Source organism: Dendropsophus ebraccatus, chromosome 1, assembly GCF_027789765.1.
Source record: "Dendropsophus ebraccatus isolate aDenEbr1 chromosome 1, aDenEbr1.pat, whole genome shotgun sequence".
NCBI lineage: Eukaryota > Metazoa > Chordata > Amphibia > Anura > Hylidae > Dendropsophus > Dendropsophus ebraccatus.
The window spans coordinates 181,971,674-181,994,242 of NC_091454.1; the positions used below are offsets into that span (position 1 = coordinate 181,971,674).

At 41.0% G+C, this 22,569-nt stretch overlaps 1 protein-coding gene across 1 annotated transcript; it reads left to right on the top strand.

Annotated features, from left to right (window-relative positions):
• Positions 1-1,112: 1,112 nt before the first annotated feature.
• RASL12 (RAS like family 12) lies at positions 1,113-21,327 on the top strand. The gene is made up of 6 exons (XM_069966652.1): positions 1,113-1,683; positions 4,528-4,654; positions 11,508-11,564; positions 14,691-14,764; positions 17,566-17,756; positions 20,451-21,327. The coding sequence occupies exons 2-6, from the start codon at positions 4,531-4,533 to the stop codon at positions 20,833-20,835; spliced, it is 831 nt and encodes a 276-aa protein (XP_069822753.1). The 5' UTR covers positions 1,113-1,683; positions 4,528-4,530; the 3' UTR covers positions 20,836-21,327.
• The last annotated feature ends 1,242 nt before the right edge of the window (positions 21,328-22,569 follow it).

Here is a 22,569-nt window from a genome sequence, read left to right on the forward strand (position 1 = left end):
ATGCCTAAAATATAGATACAGTGGTACCTTGGATTATGAGCATAATTCGTTCCGGAAATGTGTTTGTAATCCAAATCCACTCTTAAACCAAAGCAAATTTTCCCATAAGAAATCACTAATATGCAGACAGTAAGGCAGATGTGGGCACATACACGCAGCACTCTCTGTCCAGGGAGAGAGGGGTTACAGCTTTGGAGAGATTACCTCCACAGTCCTGTCCCCTGATGTAAGCCCCAGCCTGAAGTGGATCTGCTATGATTTGGAAGGTGAGGGAGACTTCCTGGTCAGAGTACAGGGCTGTAGACCCCACTATGCAGACCATGCCCCTCCTCCACTACCCCCTTAAACCAAGTTTAAACTGTGAGCTCTTCTTGCAAAATGCTTTTAAACCATGTTACTCTTAAACCAAGGTACTACTGTAAAAGGAATAATGTTTCACTTTCATTTTACACCTGTATAATATGCACATGTACAATAAAACAATATGGGAACTCTTTTTAACATGTCCCCAATGGATTCAATGGTAAAGGTAGTACAGACGTAAACAGGTATATTTTAAACCATGACACAAGTGTTTTATGCTTAAAAATATGTCTAAAAATAAACTTTGTGAATAGAAATAAGCAGATTTACTGTAAAGGGGGGGGGGGCACGATTCAAATGCATTTGAGTTTATACAAACGCCAAATAGTGAACACATCTCAATAGGGGGGAAGCTGTAAATCAGCGGAAGGAGAGCAGAGGAATGGCTGCCACTACTTCATGCTGCCCTTAGAGCTGGCTGACAGGTTCCCTTTAATGGTCATAGCAAACTAAAAAAATAAATTAAAAAAACCCTTCTTTTTTGGGACAATTGAAAAAAAAAAAAAAAAAAAAAAAAGGTGTGACCCTTGTCTCGGATGCAGGACACAGCTGGTAAGATGAACCCGTGTAACCTAGACGGCCTCGGGAACAATCAGAGCATTGCAGTATTAGGTTTAGGGACAATTCTCTGGGACTGGGGATGATCTGCGACACACAGAAGATGATTCTCATTCTTCTCCTCTGGGGCATTGAAAAAAATACTTCCCATACAAGGAGTTTGGCACAGGCCCAGCCTGTCCAGAACAGTAGAACAGCACTGCCCCATTTACAGAATGATGGAACAGGAGACTGGCTAGAGACAGTGAGAAGGAAACTGGGCACCAAGACATCTGACAAGAGAAGGCAGGACAATGGGGCATCTCATCTACAGACAGGAGTCGTAGCACCTTGAGGGGAGGAGAAGAAACTCTAACGTCTTCTTCATATGATTCACTATACTGAAGAGTGGACATTGAGTGTCTGGGAAACAGTGGAAGCTGGGAAGTAACACTTCACAAGATCAGCTGAGAGGGGGATCCAGGGAGGGGAGTGCTGCGGAGCTTCCAGCTGTTGGGAAGAGGCAGCTGGAGCAGTGGTAGCAGAAATCAACAGGAACTTAGCAGATAGCCCAGAATTACACAGGATTAAGGAGCGACTCTGTCTGGCTGCACCTTTCATCTCCACTATAGGGATAAGGCTGGTGTCTGAAGCCACTGACACACAATGTGCTTTTTTAGCATTTATCCCAATGGATTTGTAAAGCTCTCATTGTGGCTTGGAAAATCCCAGGGTCTTTAACTACTCAGACCCCCCCAAATCCTTCCCGCTCACTAATGCCAGGTGAGAAAACATTGCCTTCTATTTATTATACTAATCTATTACAGCGTCATTTAGTACAGGGCTCAGTGATATAATGTTGTCTGCATAATGTTAACAGGTTATCACTTCTACATGTACTATATCTGCATCATACATCATGTCTGGTAAGGGGATCTATAATATACGGAATAGTAATGTGGGGGGGGGGGGGGTGTAATGCGATGCATAATTTACAAGTCGTACCTCCAGCTATATAGTATCAGTTGCCCTATGCCTATTTGCCATTTAACTTTTTGGGTCTTGCACTTGTATGAGTATTGTGTGAGCAAAATGTCCCAATGTGCTTGATAAAACTGTGAAATGTAACCAATGTTAAGTAACCGTAACAATTTATGATGGTAGGCGAGATTGCATAGGATGTGTTAATGTAGCTGGAGACAAGGATTACGCAGAATGTACAGGCTAGACAGACAGTGTTTAGGTAGATATAGAATAAATTTCATTTTGTTTGGTCTGTAATATGCTATCATAAATCCAAAGGGAAACACATAGAGAGCTAAAAGCTGGTGCACAGTCAATAGCCTCGCACACAGAAACACTATGTTGGTTGTAAAATAATAGGTGATGTCCGTTACTTGGCCTCTCCATTAAGTTTTGGATGACAGTACCAAGGTAAACAAGGTAAAGCTACGTTTACATCACTTCAGAGGTTTCATTTGGCGCCTTAGTCGTAGATTCCGTCAAAATTACAGGAAAATGTAGTGCAGCCTTGTTACTGGACACCATGCCAGGAAACCTGACAGACCCCATTAAAGTTAATGGGGTCTGTTATGTAAACGGTTTGTCACTGCTGTTAATTATGTTCAGCACTTACAGCGGAGAAACAGAATGAAAATGCTAAAGCATTCATTATATATTTTATTCATATAGAATGGACTTTACCTTATGCTGGTCAAAAACATTAGATTATTGTTGGCCAAACCGACCAGTTTTGACTGGCTGGCCATCGAATTTGTATGGTGGCCTCCAAGCTTTCCCCAGATAGATGATGTCTGGAGAAAGAAAAATAAAGTAGTTGGATTTCAATATGCACAGTCATTTTCTTCAGGGAGATAAATCGCCACGAGATATGGTTATTTTTTTTAATCTACTGTCAGTAGAAAACAAAAGGAGAACAAACCATGCTGCTATTATGTGTAGTGAGCTATAGATTGGTCTCCAAGAGCGGATCTCATAGAGCACAGCGATAGGGATGTGCATACATCACATTCTCATATCTAATAATGTACATATATCTATATATATATACTATACACTGATCCGCTATATAATTAACAGTGAACAGCATTATCTAGTGACAAACCTGTTAAGGTGCGGGATATATAAAGTAGCACTTAAACAATCAATTCTTGATGTTGTTGGATAAACTAAAAATGGGCAAGGGCCAAGGGTCTGAGCGGCTCTAACCCCATCATCCCTGCAGCAGCAAATAATTTTTTTGTCTTCCTCGACTTCTAAGAATCTTAATAGTTTTTCCATCAACAAAGCCGTACAAGGGCTCATTTTTTGTGGGACGTGTTGTACTTTTAATGGCATCCTTCTTTTTACCACATATTGTACTGTGAAATGACGATTTGGAAAGAAACATAATCGAGCAATGTTCTTGTTTATTTTTTACTGTGTAGTAAAAACTACATGTAAACTTTATTCTTTAGGTCAGTACAATTACAATGATTCCAAGTTTATACAGTTTTGTTATATTTTATCACATATTCTAAACCCTAGAACTTTGTAATGCAGTGTACTGTTATTTTTTGTGATCTGCTGTTACCCATTATAATTGGCCCTGGCAGCCAAGACAACCAAGCCTGGAAGGGACCAGGATGCTGGATTAAACTTCCTAGATGCCATGTGTGCTATTGACTACAGCATCTAGGGGCTAAAATTGCCAGGATCAGAGCTATCTGTAACCTCAATGGGTTTCTATTTCTGTTGGCAGTCACCATGTAGGAAGAGCGCTCAGCCCAAGTGTCTGCGTCATACTTGACATGAAATATAACTTACATTTATGTCAAAGGGCCAAATTGTAATGACTACACGGCTGTGTCAGAGAATTTCCCAAATGGCAGGTCTTGGAAGGTTTTAGTACATACCAAGTCCAGTCCAAAGAAAGACAGCTGGTGAACCAGTAACAGGGTCATGGGTCCCTAAGCCTACATTGGGGATGGAGGAGAGCCCATCTGATTCAATTCCAAAGAACAACTGTAGTGCAAATGGGGTATTCCCTTTTTAGCTTTTTATCTCCTATCCATAGGATGTGGATATCAAGCTGATTGCTGGGGGTTTGACTACCAGGACCCTCATCGACATGGTGTGGACAGTTGTGTGTGGCTTCATCGCTTACTTTAGAAAAACATGGTTCTGAAATGTCAGCTGGAAGACATGTAGATGTTACTTATTTATCACCTCAATGAACTTTGTTGCAAATCAAGTACACCTCTCCATGGCATTCCTTGCAGAAGGATAACGTTCTCGGTCACACTGTAAAAATTGTTCCAAAATGGTCTGAGGAACATGACAAAGAGCACAAGGTGTTGACTTGGTCTCCAAATTCCTCAGATCTCAATTTAACCAATGATCTGTTGGATGTGATGTAGTCAGATCCATGGCGGTCTAACCTCACAATTTACAGATCCTAAAAGACTATTAAGTTCTGACCTGACATGGGTTTTAGCACCAGCAAAGCCCATTAGATCCATAAGCTTTAGCTGAAAATGTCAGTGAAGCAGGGAAGATCCTGTGTTCAGCTATAAATTATCATGTTATCATTAGAATTAATTCCCTTTTCTCTTTTTATAACAACAGATAATGTCTATGATGTTTGGTAAACCTAGAGCCCTCAGTGCCTCCCATTTCACTGCTTCCAATGACCACAGCCTGCACTCAGAATGCAACCTTGTGCTGCTAGGGTGCCGAGGAGCCGGCAAGTCAGGTAAGACAAGTATAATTCCACATATAACAACTTGATTGTAGACACAAAGACAGCCAACTCATTTGGATAATATAATTCTGCATATGGACCTACTATGCTGATTCAGTCCAGTTCCACACAACAATGGGTTTTACAGAATTATAAAAACATGGCAGCTTTCTATCAAAGGCGCTGAGTTGCCACACGCAATTAATAGACAGGAAGGGTGCGGTTTTAAAATAAAGCTATGCAGCCATGTTTTCTAATCTTGTAGAGTCCTTTAAGGACCACCTGCTAAGTGACTTTTTTCACCTGGGAAAGGAGTTATCCAGCGCTGCAAAAACATGGCCACTTTCCCCCTACTGTTGTCTCCAGTTTGGGTGGGGTTTTGAAACTCAGTTCCATTGAAGTAAATGGAGCTAAATTGCAAACCACACCTGAACTGGTGACAACATTAGGGGGAAAAGTGGCCATGTTTTTGTAGCGCTGGATAACCCCTTTAAGAACCACACACCGTCCACTAATTTGAAAGGGATCCTTGTGAGGACTCTGCATTTTCGTCATGTGTTTTCGTCCTCTTGAAAATAAAAGTGATGCCACTTCTTTGGCAAGGCCTGTATGCAGCATGGTTTTCTTACACTGAAATCAATGGAAAACCTAAGAAACCATTTGCTGCACAGTCAGCATGGGTTTATTTTTGCATTCTAAGACCATTTAGGCATGAAACAGTGCTGAAAACTGTGGCAAAAAGTGCCAAAGTAGAAGCATGGCATGCCAAAATGGAAGTTGTTTTTGAAACTGTTTTTCGAAGTGGTTTGATACTCATAATTTTTGTCTATGTGAACATTTCCATAATTTTTGCTGCTGTTTTTAGAGTACTGATCCTTTTTTTTCTTTCAAAACCAACAATTTCCATTTTTTATGTCTTTTATGTCTCTCATTGTTGCCCAGTTAGGCCCATGTGGTATGGATACCTGACTAATACCGATATTATTAAAGAATCTGCTGGGTGCATGACAGGGTGACTGCAGAACTGAAAGCTTTCTGTTCCATAGTTGCTTTCATAAGGCTGAATCCACATGTGGTAGAAATTTTCCACGGCTTGATTATATTTGATTGTGGAAAATCCACAGCATGTGGATAAGATTTATTAAATGTCATCCACTTGTCCAATACTGTCTGCAGACGATTTTGCTTGTGTACATCCACACATCCACTAGTGAAATATGCAGTATTTCCATTACAAGTGAATTTTAAAGGAGAAGTCCCATTAAAGTCCAAAAACTGCAGGCAGGCCCAGGTCCCTCTTACATCAGTCTGTGACTGCCAGCTCAGCTAGCTGCAACGTCACGCCCCTGGCTAAGTGATTGCCTGCCCAGCCAACCAGTGACTGGGGCAGGACACACCACTCCACGGACCATGACGTTTCAGCTGGAGAAGCCGGGTACATGACGAATCCGGTTTCCAGCTGAAGAAGACAGCCAGCTGATGTGAACAGGACCCAGGAGCTATGCATCGGAGGCATGAGGACGGGTGAGTTCAGTTGTTTATTTTCCTGCCCCCACCTCTATGCTGTGTTCAGCAGGAAGGGCCGACATGGCCCTCTCTGCTGCCACCAATGTTTGTGTTGGGAACTGCAGGGCTATCTAAGCAGGGAGCAGTCATTACTATCACCACTCGTCTGTTTGTGCTTCTAGCACAGTGAGCAGTAATAGCAGTCATTGCTCGGTGTGCAGAGGATGTCGCACCCAGTAATATACAGTACATTGAGAGAATGGGATAGGAAACTGAAGAGCATAAATAGGCCTGCAGTTCCTGACACAAACATTGGTGGCAGCAGAGGGGCACGGGTCGCCCCTCACTGCTGCCAGTCAATGGGAGTGAATATTTATAAATAAAACACTATCGGGAAGATTTATCAAACTGGTGTAAAGTAGAATTGTCTTAGTTGCCCCTAGCAACCAATCAGATTCCAACTTTCATTTTTAAAAGAATCTGTAAGGGAATGAAAGGTGGAATCTGATTGGTTGCTAGGGGCAACTGAGCCAGTTCTACTTAACACCAGTTTGATAAATTTCCCCCTTTATATTTATTTAAATCAAGTTATATTTATAAAGTAATATAACTTTATTAAAGCAATGTTTTAGCAAAAATCTCCCAAAAAAGTACCCCTTAAAAATGATGGTTTCAGCCCTGTTAGTAATGTACAGAGCAGCAAAGAGACTCACAGTTAAGATAAAACACCACAAGCAAAATTGAGTGCCAAATGTAATGTACAAAATATGTCTGATACCAAGAATGGTGCCAAAAATAATATACTGATCTATAAGTCATGCCAACAAAAAAGAGCTGATCTGCATGTCAAAAAAAAGTTGGCTATCTCCAGTTCCAACAATAATAGGTTTTACTTTGATGTGCTGACAGCAAATACAATGCTCATTGATTTGTGATGACAATTATAGAAGAGCGTGTGGTGCTGCATATAAAATGATTATTTTTACTGGTGTTAAACATAACACATAGAGTTCTTGGCCATTAACAGCATTATATTGGCATTAAGAATATACCAACCCATGTGATGTCAACAACCCATTTAATACATTGCTTTAACTTACTTTGCAATAAAATTTTATTTTAAAAAAAAGAGTACAGCGGTGCCTTGGATTACGAGCACAATTTGTTCTGGGACCGTGCTTGTAATCCAAATCCACTCTTAAACCAAAGCAAATTTTCCCATAAGAAATGCAGACAATTGGTCCCACACCCCAAAATAATGATTTTTTTTTTTTTTTAAATTCTGAATAACATGTTAAACAGATGAAACTAATAGCTGAATGTGTCATATTATACGTTACTGTACAGTATAGCAATCAGCATATGGAGTATAATGTATAGTAAGTGCATAAATCTGAAAAAAAACAGCAGCAGTTTGTAGATACAGGAGTGAACTGCAGATCCCCATAATGCAGTAGGGTAGTACATCAGAGGTCTGTGTGGTCATATGACAGCAAAGTGGAAGGCGGGGTGTTTTGCATGGACCAATCAGAAAGTGAGAATCTCAGAGCTGTGCAGGAGGACAGTAACAGAAACCGCTCTATACAGCAGTGTGAATGGCTGAATGTAAGTGCAGGCAGGTTATAGCAGGAATGGAGAGGAAGGGAAACACAAGGGCTGACAGAGAAGTATGAACGAATGATGAGCAGGGCAGATGTGGGCACATACATGTAGCACTCTCTGTCTGGGGAAAGAAGGGTTACAGCTATGAAGAGATTATCTCCGCAGTCCTGTCCCCTGATGAAAGCCCCAGCCTGAAGTGGATCTGCTATGATTTGGAAGGTGAGGGAGACTTCCATGGTCAGAGTACAGTGCTGTAGACCACTCTGTGCAGACCATACCGCTCCCCTACTCCGCCTCCCACCCAGCACAGGGAGCTCTTAAACCAAAGCAATGCTCTTAAACCAAGTCAATCCAAGTTACTCTCAAACCAAGGTACCACTGTATTATTTTCTATCTACAAACATACTTCCCATGCCTGGCAGCAGTGAGGGGGACACAGCCCCTCTGCTGACACCGCAGTTCCTTTTGGGAACTGCAGAGCTATAATCCTTGCAGTTCCCAATCACCTGCTCTGAGCAGCACTATACAGAGCAGGGCTCCCCCCCATGTACTGTAGTACAATACTATGTGTTCTTCCATACAGCATCTGCAGTGGGATGGGTGGTTGTATCACCACTCGCTCTGCTTGTAACACATTGAGCGGTGATAGCAGCTACCGCTTCTTTTGTAGGGGCTGCTGGACACTGTGATCATGTCGGACACCGTGATCATAAGAATATACAGTACATGGGGGACGGCATCCTGCTCTGTATAGCGTTGCGTAGCTGTGCTAGAGCAGAGCAGTGGAACGTCAGAAACTATAGCCCTGCAATTCCTGACACAAACAGTGGTGGCAGCAGAGGGGCTGCATCGCTCCTTACTTACATAATTGTTTTTTATTACAAAATAATATATTTTTATACTACAAAGTAATATACCTTTATAAAAACAATGTATTAGCAAAAAAAAAAAAATGTTTTCCAGAGTCTCCAGAGTACCCCTTTAACAGCGAAATGTTGTTTAAAGTGCTAATTGATGTAAAATAAAAATGTCAAAAGTTATTGATGGTGGCGAGAGTCACTGCTGAGATCTGCTGCGAACCTGAGATACAGACAGGGGAGGTGTACAGTAGTGCGCTCCACTCCCTGGCAGGTCAAAGATCCAACTCTTTCACTTCATAGACTATTATAAATTGAAAAAGTTGGATTTGATTGACAACCAGGGAAAGAAACACATGCTGCTGCACACTCCACCTACTTGTATCTCAGGGTCACAGCAGGTCTCAGCAGTGAGACGCGCTGCGGTCAATAGCGTTTTATATGTCAAAATTTTTCAATGGTTGGGGTCTGTCTGTTCATACCCTCATTAATTGCTAAAATGAGCATGGAAAAGCGTACAGGAGACTGATTGTATAGTATGTCTATAGAGCCTATCTCTTGCAGCAAAACAGGGAGGGCATCGCTTTTCTCACCTCATTATAACAATCTATCAGACTGAACACCCAGATCCCGACCAATCAAAACTTTTGACATTTCTCTGCCAAAACAGGCAACGACAAGGACATATAAAGTGTACATGTAATGCTGAGCTTTCAGGCTATGTTCACACACAGAGGGGTAGATTTCTAGAGGGGTAGATATCCCTGCAGAGCTGATGCTTACTGGCTTCATGTAGAGGCACCATGTTTCTACATATTTCCTGTGTGCACCAAAGCTTCTCCACTTGTGCACGCATTGAAATCTATGCCAGCTCAGAGGAGTAGGTTTCTTTACTATTTTTCCATCGGAAAAATATTAAGTGTGACCCATGCAGTGTCCGCGCCCCTCTTTGTGCGGCCAACCACTCCCCCCTCCTATTCTGCCCCTGCCCCTCTGGTGCAAGCGATGCAGAGGAGCCCAATGCTAAAAATGTATTGGCACAACAAGCATGTGAAAACAAATTTATTCACATCTGGCCCCTCTGCATCAGAATACTCAATTTACATCATTGCATAAATGCCCCCTTATGTGTGAACATGGCCTAATGCTTTCGGGCTCTGTTCACTTCTACATTGGAGGCTACATCACAGTTTCCTTGACACTTGACAGAAAAAAATCGTGCAGCACCAAGTATTATTTTCAATAAAACAACAGACATTGTGGTGGGAACCCATGAACCCTATTATAAGCCAATGATGTTCATGAGCCATGGGTATTCATCATGTAATGGATCCGTCATTCTGTAATTTTTGGTTTTCTCTTCCTATAATGAAACAGAAAACTGGAAATAAGAACAGATAAGAACCAAGCCTTGTATTGCTGTATACCATAATGTAATTCAATGATCACTAACAAGTACAATATGTGAAGGAAAATGTCGCCCCCCAATGGTTTTACAATGTATTCAAAGCTGTTTAGAATATTAGTGGATAACATAGTCTGCCGAATGGATACTTCTTCTATGGCTGAGAAACTGTCAGGCCTGTTAAGTTGGTGATTTAAGATCCATTTTCTGAACAATTGGTTGTTTAAGGTTTGGTCTATGAAGTAAAAAGTTAAAACAGCAAATCACCATAGTATCTCTCTGTAGTGAGCTGTGGCCTGGTGTATGTTTCTATGGTGTGGGCTTCCACCTATGCAGATCCATGGTTCAGAATGATTGATTATTCAGCTATAGCACAGAGAAAACCCAACATGACAGATCAACTTGTTGTACAGATACCTGCATGTCACAAAAAGTGCAGACACATCCGGAAGGACCACAATAAGTATTGGCAGCTTTAGTGCCCATGAGATGTTATGGTCAGTGTTACTAGTCAGCAGAGCAGGACTGGAACAAAAAAAATCAGACCTGGCACACTAACTACTCCACCAGCCTACATAACAACAGTAGAATGTTGAGATAGAATGTATAGAATGTAGGCTTGGAATGTTGGATTAGAATAGTGGCATAGAATGTAGGCTTAGAATGTCTAGATTGGTGGCTTAGAATGTTGACATAGATTGTAGGTTTAGAATGTTGCCATAGAATGTTAACTTGGAATGATCACATAGGATGTAGCTTTAGAACGTTATGTCAACATTCCATGTCAACATTTTAATCCAACATTCTATGTGACGATAATGTCATCATTCTAAACATACATTCTGTGTCAAAATTCTGTTATAGCATGTTGACATAGAATGTAGGTTTTGAATGTTATGTCAACCTTCTATGACAACATACTATGCCAACATTGTAAGCCTACATTCTATGACAACATTCTAAACCTACATTCTATGTCAACATTGTAATTCTACATTCTATGACAACATTGTAAGCATGTATTGTACATGTATGTCAATATTCTAAGCCTACAACCTATGTCAGCATTCTGACATAGAATGTTGTCATAGAATGTTAAGTTAGAACAAAGACTTAGAATATTGACATAGAATGTAGGGTTACAATGTTGACATAGAATGGTGATATAGAATGTAGGTTTAAGATATTGACATAGAATGTCAAAAACAGTACTTGATTCATTGGTTGGGTGAAGAAGAGCAGCCCACAAAGGACACAGACCCATCTGGCATTTGCAGAACTACCAGATGGCCAGTCCGGCCCTGCGTGTCAGAGATCCTCATGATGGGGTGATTGAATACCATTTAGGATGTATTGTACAGTACATGGCAGACCCTACAGCTCTATACTATAAGTGCCGCCTTATGATGCTTCAATACAGCAACTTATTGCAGAATTATTCTCCCCAGAAGCTATAATAGATATAAAAGCTTTAACAATGATGTTTTCTTTCCAGCGCTGACAGTGAAGTTCCTCACCAGGAGGTTTATAAGTGAATATGATCCCTTCCTTGGTGAGTATACATTATCATGAATGCAATGCCGTTATAGTCTTTCCTAAATGTCAGGTCTGAATAGAATGTTTGCAGAATGTATAGTCACATACACTGTACTGTTCCTGAGTCTGCACAGAAGTTGTGCTGGGACTAGTAGCTGTTTTCTGCTTCTTGCAGCTTTGCACTCATGTAATCATGTGACTCTTGGGACTGAAAGAGGCAGCAGCATTATATTATTTAGTTAAATTACACATTTACCTGCATTGGTCACGTCAGCAACTAATGTGCCAAGATGTGTTATATGGGTATTCCCATATCTGCACCTACAGGATAGGAAATAACAAGCAGATCAGTTGGGATGCGACTGCTGGAGCCCTCAACGATACCAAAAACATGGACAATTCATCGTTCAGAAAGGTTTGCCAGCCCCAATGTCAATGAATGCAGTTGTGGCCGCGCACGTGCAGTCCACAATATACATTACAGAAGATGGTGTTAGCAGTGGTCCCAGTGGCTTGACCCTCACCAATCTGCTTGTTACCCCTTATCCTATGGATAGGACATAACTTACTGACATGGAAATAACCCTGAGGGTGCGTTCACACCTAAAGGATCCGCAGCAGATCTGCAGCAGATCCGCAGCAGATTTGATGGTGCAGATTTGATGCTGTATTCAGTTATTTAAATGAAATCCGCTGCGGATTCACAGCGGATCCGCAGCAGAAAATACGCTGCGGATCCGTTAAGTGTGAACGTACCCTTAAAGGGTTATCCAGCACTACAAAAATGTGGCCACTTTCTTCCAGAGACAGCAGCACTCATGTCTCCAGTTCAGGTGTGGTTTGCTATAAGCTCCATTCACTTCAATGGAACTGAGTTACAAAACCTGCACCCAAACTTGAGACAAGAGTGGGGTTGTCTCTGGAAGAAAGCGTCCATGTTTTTGTAGAGCTGGATTACCCCTTTAAATTACGCCCATACGTGATGTGCAATGGCCCCAAAGTGTCACCGATCAAAGTGTGACCAGCGCTTTACTAAACCTATGCTAGTATACAGAGGAGTTTATCTACCATAGGCTGCTGTCCATACTCTCACCATGTGCCCTGCGGAGTGTTGTACCTCTCTCATGTTGCACAACCACCCCATATGAGAGTTGTTTATTATTGTGTTACACCACTTGGTCCTACACCATGGAGCACTGTCTCTCATTTGTCTACTAGACCCCATTATAGTCAGTGGCGGGCACTGTGGGTTTTCACCACTTAACAGATCTGACAACATCATCAGTTTCATATTTCTGCTCCTATAATAAAGCAAAGGACCCAGATTTCTGTAATTCCGTGTCTGATGGAATATGGCCAGTTTTTTCGGCTGAATACCATATAATAAATGGAGACATATGGAGGAACACTTTAACTCGTCACCCATGTTCTTTTCCAGATAATTTCTATTACATTTATAGGATGTTCTCGCTAAACTGTACCTTGTGCTGGATGGCTGACCTTACATTTACAGCCTGTAAACATCTTAAGACGGTTGCCGCAACATTCGAGTTGTAGCTGGATTATGAGTTATATTTGGAAGGGAAGCCATGCCAGAGCATTTTAGACAAGAGGAAAGTTCTCTGGACTATGTCTTGTGGGAATAATTGTCTTCATTAATGTGACAAGATGCAGAAATTGGTCAGGAATCAGGCTGATTAATGGCAGAGATTAAAGCGATAGGAATCTTTCCTCTGATGCTTAGAAAAGCCTCAAGTGCCCAGACAGGCTGTGAAGTCAATGTTTTCTCTCAGAGTTTGCTGAGAAGTCTCCTCCAAGGAAATGTAATTTGTTTTCTGTCAGGACTGCTGAAGCCAGTCCAAGACGGACATATGCAGTATAATGAAGTGGACTAACTGTTTCTTCCATATGTTAGTGCCGTCTATACATCCATCACCGGGCCCCACCCTGGGATCTAGAATATAAGCACATTGATATAGTGCAATAATTCTCACTCTGGTGCAACAATGTAACCAATCTTATGGAGAAACCACCATATTACATTTTTATCCAAGTATATACTGTAAGTATGTAATATAAGTTTTCTGGATGGTTGTACCAGTTTCCATTGAGTGAATGTCAGGTGTCACAAAGATATGTTTTCCGCATGATGCTACTCATCGGGACCATATGTTGGATCATCTGTCTCTTTTTTAGTAATGTAGGTAAATATTGCGTTATTAAGAACAGCGTAACAGCTCTGCTACATTTAGCTGCAGCCTAGGGTTCATCATGCCAGAAGAAATTATTTCACGACCCCACCCCACCATCAATTTATACTGAACAAGCTTACATCCACTTTCAAATTAGTCATAGTCTATATTGTTATCATTGTAAACACAGGACATATGAATAAGATCTAATAGATTCTTTATGATTCTTTCTATTATAAGAAATAGAGAACATGATTGGCTTCCAGGTCAGATGGGGCTGTCTTCTGCTGGACATTTGGAGTCCATAACTGTGTGAGAGCCTGGTCCACCAGAGGACTCTCTGGTACTCTATGGTACCCTAGACTATTGCGAACCCACAAAGTTCAAATATTAAAAATATATGAAGTTATCTTAAAATGACCAAGACGTAAACTAAACTAGACTAATCCATGTAATGTCTACGTAAGGTCATCTATTAGTTCTTACCATTGTTAAAGTGAAAGTGGTTGGAAGCTACCATAGACTTTATATTAGAACCTAACAATGCCCTAATTGGATGACAGAACAAGTCAAATGTCAGATCTGATTTCCTAACCAAGCGTTGATATAATGTGCTTGTGGTCTATGAGTACATTAGATAAGTAGAGCAAATGGACAGCTGTAGCTACTGCTGTGAGTCTTGGCTTCCATATACAGATGAGTAGAATTAGTCCCTGTGCTATATTCCTGGCCATCTACCTAGATTATTATTAGATGGCAGGACCCTACCAGTTATTATACTTAAGTTTAGGGATCAAGAATGAGGGAAGGGCTTTCTAAAACATCTTCCCTGGGCAACAATAGAACTTGTTCCACTTCTGTTCTCTTTAAGGAAATGCAAGGGAAAACGTTAAAATCGTAGATCTCTACATATTTGTTAGGTATTCTAAATCTTTTTTTTTACTTTGCAGAAGACACATATACCAAAGAAGAAATTGTAGACCAGGAGCCAGTTCTTGTAAGAGTAATGGACACAGCTGATCCCGTAAGTACAGAATGTGGAAAAATATAGAGTATAGTGTTATGCAGTCCTGGGCTCTTTTATCATAGTCAATACAGAGACAGATTAATGGAAAGTCTTTAGTAAGTAATACATTTAGTACTAGGTGAGGAACATTGTCTAATGTTTCTGCGGACATTTTCCAAACTCATCTGTAAGTCAGTGATCCTACAATGTCAGCTTTGAATGCCATCCAAGTTGGACTGAAGTAACTTGGGCCTGCCAGAAAAAGAAGAACTCAAAGGGTCCTTCTTCAACTGTAGTGTACCTTACCTATAAATTTCATGTCCAGATAATAAACCATAGCTTGGACCCATAGTCTTGGTCCACTAGAGGGTTCTCTATTCAACCCAACATGAACCATGACAGAGCTCAATGGACCTCTTGGAAAGCCATTGGGGTTAATTGGGGATCCATGGTGTGATGCATCCAGCAATTAATTGTAGTATCCACTCTATATGCAAGCGGCAACACAGTGTGAACAGAGGTCAGGAATATGATATTTATACTGTTGTTACCACTTGATTTAGCCACACATGCAGAAGTGCCAGTAGTTGCATGTTTTTTATTCATAATAACCTAAACCTGTACTCTTACAATTGTAACAAGATTCTTGAATACGTTAATTTTGCATTGCAGTCATCAAGTATACGGTAAGTGCTATTTTAAAAGAGCAACAAAGGGTTAATCCTCAAGCATATTTCGTACTGTGCCCATAGGATAGTGAGCTTCTTTGTTGGACACAAATAGCCGGACTCTGGCGGGCTCTGCTCAGGTTGTAAGACAGACAGAGTGCTCCTGTATTGGACAATGAATCTTTTGATCTGAGCCTTTTGGATACATTCAAAGGAGCCTTTGAAGTGAGTTAGAAATGATCAGGATCTCTTGGTATTAGCTGAAAATGCACAAGCCATGAACTGTACTATCTCTATTCAATCCTGCTGCCCTTGGCTGAGGACTCAGTGACCAGAGTACAATCCCAGGGAACAGAACCCCGCCATTAGGTCAACGGATTGGAGTTCACTGACATTCTGCTTCACTGTGACTTAAAATAGTTATTGAAAACGTGAGGGTAAAATAATCTAGCTGTATATAAGACAATGAGCACCTTTATAAGGCATAATCTCATAAAATCCAATTTACTACAGTGTAATATCTACCACAAAAATTAAAGGAATACATCAAGTAAATCTGATGCTCTGAGAGGCCGGTGTATGCCACTGGTATACAAATATCCTCAATAACTATCCCTGTGTAACGCACCATCTCCATAGGGCCTTTACTAGGCATAATGTACAAGAACTAGTGCTCACTCTTGGTAGTTCACTTGGTCTATGGTCTTGTAATGAGAAAGATCTTATTTAACAGATTTATATCAATACCCAAGCCACTCAGGGCTAGTAGTATGTTAGATTGTGCCATTTGCAGTGCCATTGCTTGATGCCCCACACCCATATAATTAGAGATGAGTGAACCGGGTTCGGGTTCGAGTCGATCCGAACCCGATCATTCGGCATTTGATTAGCGGTGGCTGCTGAAGTTGGATAAAGCTCTAAGGTTGTCTGGAAAACATGCATACAGCCAATGACTATATCCCTGTTTTCCACATAGCCTTAGGACTTTATCTAACTTCAGCAGCCACCGCTAATCAAATGACGAAAGTTGGGGATCGGATCGACTCGAGCATGCTCGAGGTTCGCTCATCTCTACATACAATGTTCCACCATGCGGTATACAATAACCATATTAAACAGTGCCTAACAATAGGTTTTACACAGTCCGGCAACTGTAACAGTGACATCCATTGACTTTTATACAATTTTGTAAATAACAGCACTATACATTGTGACTAGAGATGAGCGAGCCGAGGTTCCGTTTGTACAAACCCAAATCATCGGCATTTGAATCCCGCTGTCTGCCTGCTCCATGGGAAAGGTGGAGACAGACCAAGTTCCGCCTGGAAAACATGGATACAGCCTAGGTCATAGGCTGTATCTCCGTTTTTCAGGTGGGACTCAGGCTGTTTCAACCTTCCCCATGGACCAGGAAGACAGCGGGTTTCAAATGCAGATAGTTCAGGTTCGTACAAACCCGAACCTCAGCCCGACTCGCTCATCTCTAAGTGTGGCCACAACCATTCAAACATACAAACTCTTTGCAGATGTTGCCCTTGGTGGGATTTAACTCAGGCCCCCAGTGCTTACCACTGAGCCACCGTACTGAAAGTGTCTAAGTAACAGTGCCACACAATGTCAGTGTCATAGGAAGCTTCCTGGCATTATAGTGCCATTTGACTCTATAGAAAAAGGAGTGCCAAATGCCAAAGAAGCATTACCAAGCTCCTGAAGTGCTGAGATCTGGAACACTTCCTCACTCCCCCTTCCCTCCTGATCCCTGCTTAATTATTAGTCAGTTGGAAGCCGAGTCCTGTGTCCATATCTCACACCTGTTCACAAATTGTATGCAGAACAGAAACGAGATTTGGAAACAGGGCACATCTCTGGAAGAGAAAGGGATGGGAGGGGAAGCAAGGCGACAGATATATAAAAGGTACCATGTGTCTCCTTATCCTAAGAGCATCTAACAGTGTCAGCAGTTTGGAACCTGAATTGGAGCTGACAGAATCCCTTTAAGGCTGTCCCTATATACAGTATCTCATGTGTATGTCTAGCTATAGAGAGACATGGTATATATCCTATTAGTTTTTGTGGCAATTGATGTTACTTGATTTTTTTCCTTTAACTTCCATAAAATGCTTAATTTTTATTCTTTTCTTTTCAATGTAGGATGGGCCAGTGAATCCTGAGCGGTATTTACACTGGGCTAATGCCTTTCTGGTGATATACAGCATCGATAACAGGAAGAGTTTTGAAGCTTGCTGCCAATATTTGGAGATCATCTCTCAGTATAACAAGGGAGCAGTACATGAGAGTCCAGTTTTGTTAATAGGAAATAAGTTGGATATGGAACGATATAGGTATAACCCCCTGTTCCTCATAGTACTACTATTGTTGTAAATGAGGATTAATGAGTGGACATGTAGTATACCTGCAGTGCAGACTGTACGGCAGACATGTTTTTTAATCAACAATCTTATTAAACTCATAACAGATTGTTAAACACATGACCCTAAATGTAAAGTAATGTCCTTTAGGCTGGGTTCACACTACATTTTTGCTATCCGTTTATGCAACTGTGTGCATCCGTTTTTCCATTGACTTCTATTATTAAAAAACAAAACAGACCAAAACGGATCCGTTCTTCTTGACGGACACAAAAACGTGGTCGACCATGTTTTTTGACCGTCAAAAAAAGCGGATCCGTTTTGATCCATTTTTTTTTATAATTGAAGTCAATGGAAAAACGGATACACACAGTTGCATCCGTTTTTCATCCGTTTTTTCAAAAAACGTATTGCAAAAATGGATTGCAAAAATGTAGTGTGAACCCAGCCTCGACAAAAATGATCATTCGGGAATATACATTTTTTTTAAATGTCCCACCCCAGAGACCCAATATTTAGCTATGGTCTTTCTGGCTTGATACTGAACTTTAGCTATAGCCCACTATTCCCATTCAGTCCTAGGGAAGCCCTCTGTGTAGCCCAACAACCAACAAAGTGCACAATCAATTATTCATGTACCAATGAAATCACATCAATTATCCATATACCAATGATATCAGCCCCTTAGTGGTCGATGTCACCACAGAACCAAGTTATTTTAATACATCGGTCTCATTAAAAAAAAAACCTCTAGGACAAGGAAAAGGTAAGCAGCATGATTTCAAATAGCGATAACCTAGACAGAAGGTTTGAATGACAGCTCAATAAACTAAACTAGTAATCACTGCAACTACTACTACTATTACTATTATTACTACTACTTCTACCTCCATTACTACTAGTGATCAGGCTATACCTGTGCTACTGCTGTGGTAGTGCTATGCTTTACCTCATATAATAGTACTATGCATAACATTGTATATGTCAATGGCTACCCTCTTCTATATTTCCATTATCATTTCTGTAAGTTGCATGTGGTGCTATTTATTAAAGAGGTTATCCAGTTAGGGAAAACTATATTTACATAGTTGCAGGTTTATAGAAAACAATAAAGAAGCGATGCTTACCTCTCCATGCTCTGTGGGTGTCCTCCTGCGGGTTATCAAGTCCACTGCTAAATGATCCCATCTCCATTTCCAAGATGGACTTGTCTGACTGAAACAGGACAGCGCAGCCAGTGATTGGCTGAGCAGGCTGTCACCGCCTAGACAAGTCCATCTCAGAAGTGAAAGTGGGAGCATTCAGCGGGGCCTGGAGATGCCGTAGGAGGACATCAGTGGAGCGCAGAGAGGTAAGCATTGCATCTTTATTGTTTTTCATATACTGTACCTGCAATAATGTAAACAAATGTATAGTTTTCCCTAAGTGGATAACCCCTTTAAGTTCTTTTTTATTACATAACTGTATGATACTTTCTCTTTTTCCTCTGCCTCCTCCTGTCCAGCTAGGTCATCTCCTCTTCTTCTGCTCTTTCCTTTGAGAAGGCTTTGTCTATACTTAAGGAGTGCAGGTATAAACATATTTTACATCTACTTTCAGCACTGTTTTAGAAAGACCAAATTTTACTGAGGATGATCACATACACTTACTCTAGTAGCTTTACAATCACATACACAGCAATTTTTGTCTGATAATGTGAAAGAGCACATATGGCCCCACTATATAGTGGCTTTTCCATCACTGTTTGCCAGTTGTTCATCAATTAGGTTCTGTAATGCATTAATGGAGCTGTTCAGCACTAGATAAATAATTAAAAGGATGCATCTTCATAATTAAGAAATGCTGACTCGGGGACCAGGAAGTTCTGATCAGTGCAGGCTGAGCACAGTTGGAGATAGGGTATGTGAGTAAACCATTTTTTGCCAAGCTACTTCAGACCTTTAAACAATGTCTCTGGCATTAGGCAACCTATTTAAAGGGAATCTGTCACTAGAGTTTTTCTGACTAGAGGGCAGCATAAACTAGTGAAAAAAATGCTGAACAGAACAGTGTATTACTTGCATCATTTTGTTCATCCGTTCTCCTAATAAGCAGGAGAATAGGATTCTTACCACACCACTTACTGCCCCCCCCCTCCAGCTGCTGATTGACAGTTGACTGCCTGAATAAGTGGAGTTTTTTGCTTCTTATGAATAATGAGGACTACTGGGCTCACACACACAATGGAAAGGACTACTTATTTCCATGCTATATATATTTATTTATTTTCAACTAAATTCCATGTAATATCACTTTTTTAAAAGTAAAATAATATATACATATTTGAGTCTCCGCGCAGTCCCCCTCTAATGTATTTGGATTATGTGCATTTATATTTGCCATATGTGGAACATTTCTTTATCAAACAGAAAAGAATTTTCATGATGGGAGGATGGGATTAGATTGCCGTGTATTTATAATGATATATAGCATTCACAATCTGTCAAGTAACTGGATTTCAGACAGGAATGACATTAGAATTTTCCTAGAATGAAGAACTTCAGAGAACCTGTGGATTATACATGTTGGCAGATAGGGAAAGGTGGATTTACTAGTCGCATTCCTTATTTAATGCACTTTGTGATATCACAGTAGAGTACTAAGCAGTATTTCTGTGTTCCCTGTCAGGCAGGTCAGTATCGCAGATGGCTCAGCTCTGGCTTCCCGTCATGGCTGCCTGTTTCGTGAAGTCTCTGCTTGTCTGGATTTCCGGTTGGTGCAGCAAGTGTTTTATGATGCCATACAGGAGGTGAGAAGAGAAGCAGATCGATGTGCATCTTTAAGACCACCACTCTACATCACTGAGGAGAGGGCACTGCTTGGGTTGCCTCCGATATCCTCTTCCCCCTCCGGCCGCCATGGAATGCCAACACTCAGCACTTTGTCCCCTCTGGGCTACAAGGAGATCCCCTCTGTGGCTCAAGCTAAACTTGTCACCGTAAAGTCATCTAGAGCAATGAGCAAACGCAAGGCACCCACCCTTACCCTCCTGAAGGGTTTCAAGATTTTCTAATGCTAAGAAGCTGAAATATAACATAAAAGGTCATCACACATACATGTTCTCTATTTATAATATGGATTTTAGACTACTATAGATGATGACGGCTTTGACTTCCTTCTTCAATTGTTATGACGACGCAGTAAAGACCAAAAGCATGACATGAAACCTTGTAAAAAGAAGTTTTTAGCCTATATTTTTTTACAAAGATCTGAGTAGTAACACAGATGGAGAGGGCAAATGGCTTTACTCCTGTCAAGGTTCTGCACTTCTTTTCTTGTCATCAAAGCACCAGTCTAGCCTTAAAGAGAACCAATCACGGAAGAAATTTAAAAATTTTTTATTTTCTAATTCAATGTAATTATTTATTTAATTAACATTTGTAAATACTTTTATTTATTTTTTCGGCCGCGTTTTTGTTTTATTCACTTTTCAATTCACTGTCTCGCGCCGGCTCTTTTCAAAAGACAGGAAGCTCCCGTCATCCACAGCGGCAGCAAGGCCGGCCGCCGCCATCTTGATTACGTAATTTGCGTTCCAGTGGTGGAACGCAAGTAACGTAATCAAGATGGCGGCGGCCGGGCCGAACAAGAGGAACAGGTATAGTATAAGATACAGACTGCAAAAGCAGTCTGTATCTTCATTTTGTCTATTTATGAAGATACAGACTGCCTTTGCAGTCTGTATCTTATACTTTACCTGATCCTCTTGTCCGTTGCAGTCTGATGCCGGGCGCCGCCATCTTGAATACGTCACTTGCGTTCCAGCGGTGGAACGCAAGCGACGTAATCAAGATGGCGGCGCCGGCCTTGCTGCAGCAAACAAGAGGAACAGGTAAAGTATAAGATACAGACTGCAAAGGCAATCTGTATCTTCATAAATAGACTGCCTTCACAGTCTGTAGCTTATACTTTACCTGATGCTCTTGTTCGGTGCTGGAAGGCCGGGCGACGCCATCTTGAATACATCACTTGCGTTCCAGCGGTGAAACGCAAAGTGACGTCATCAAGATGGCGGCGCCCGGCCTTCGTTCAGCTATCAAGAGAATTGGGTAAAGGGATAAGATACAGACTGCACAGGCAGTCTGTATCTTCATAGATAGACTTAGGGAGAGATTTCCTTTGATAATAGGGACAGTGATTTTTAGGTGATTGGTCCTCTTTAAGTTCAGCAATTGTCATTTAGGACAGACTGGTTGCTAGGGATACATCATCATAAAGCAATCCTTAGCAACCACTATGTCCCAATTCTTTAGCTATAGGCCAAATTGACCATTAGATGAGTGCAAAGAAGAGGTAATAAAACTTGGGGTACTAAAACTCAATGGGCCTCATTTACTAACAACGCGTCAATTTTAAGTTGTTATTCTGTTGCTTGTGTCTGGGTTTTTTTGTGTCAAATTGATTAATGTGGCGCATGCCCATAGTACATCTGGAAGTTTTTTCCCAGGATAAAACTAAAACCAGACCATCCCGCCACAATAGAAGTGGCCTGTTTCGGTTGTGGCTGGTTTGAAGGACACACCCATGACATGCCCACTTGGCAGGTTTTTTGACAAAAATGGCAGGTTTGTCAAGCTTTTGGAAAATTTTTTGTAAATATGTTAAAACACTAAACTGACAGGGAAAATGGACAAAACCCTACCTGATACACCTTAGTAAATCAGACCCAATGTCTCTGTTCAAGTCTACATTATTCAGTTTTCAATCAGGGGTTCAAGTATATTTGATGGGAGGAATAGCAAAGTCT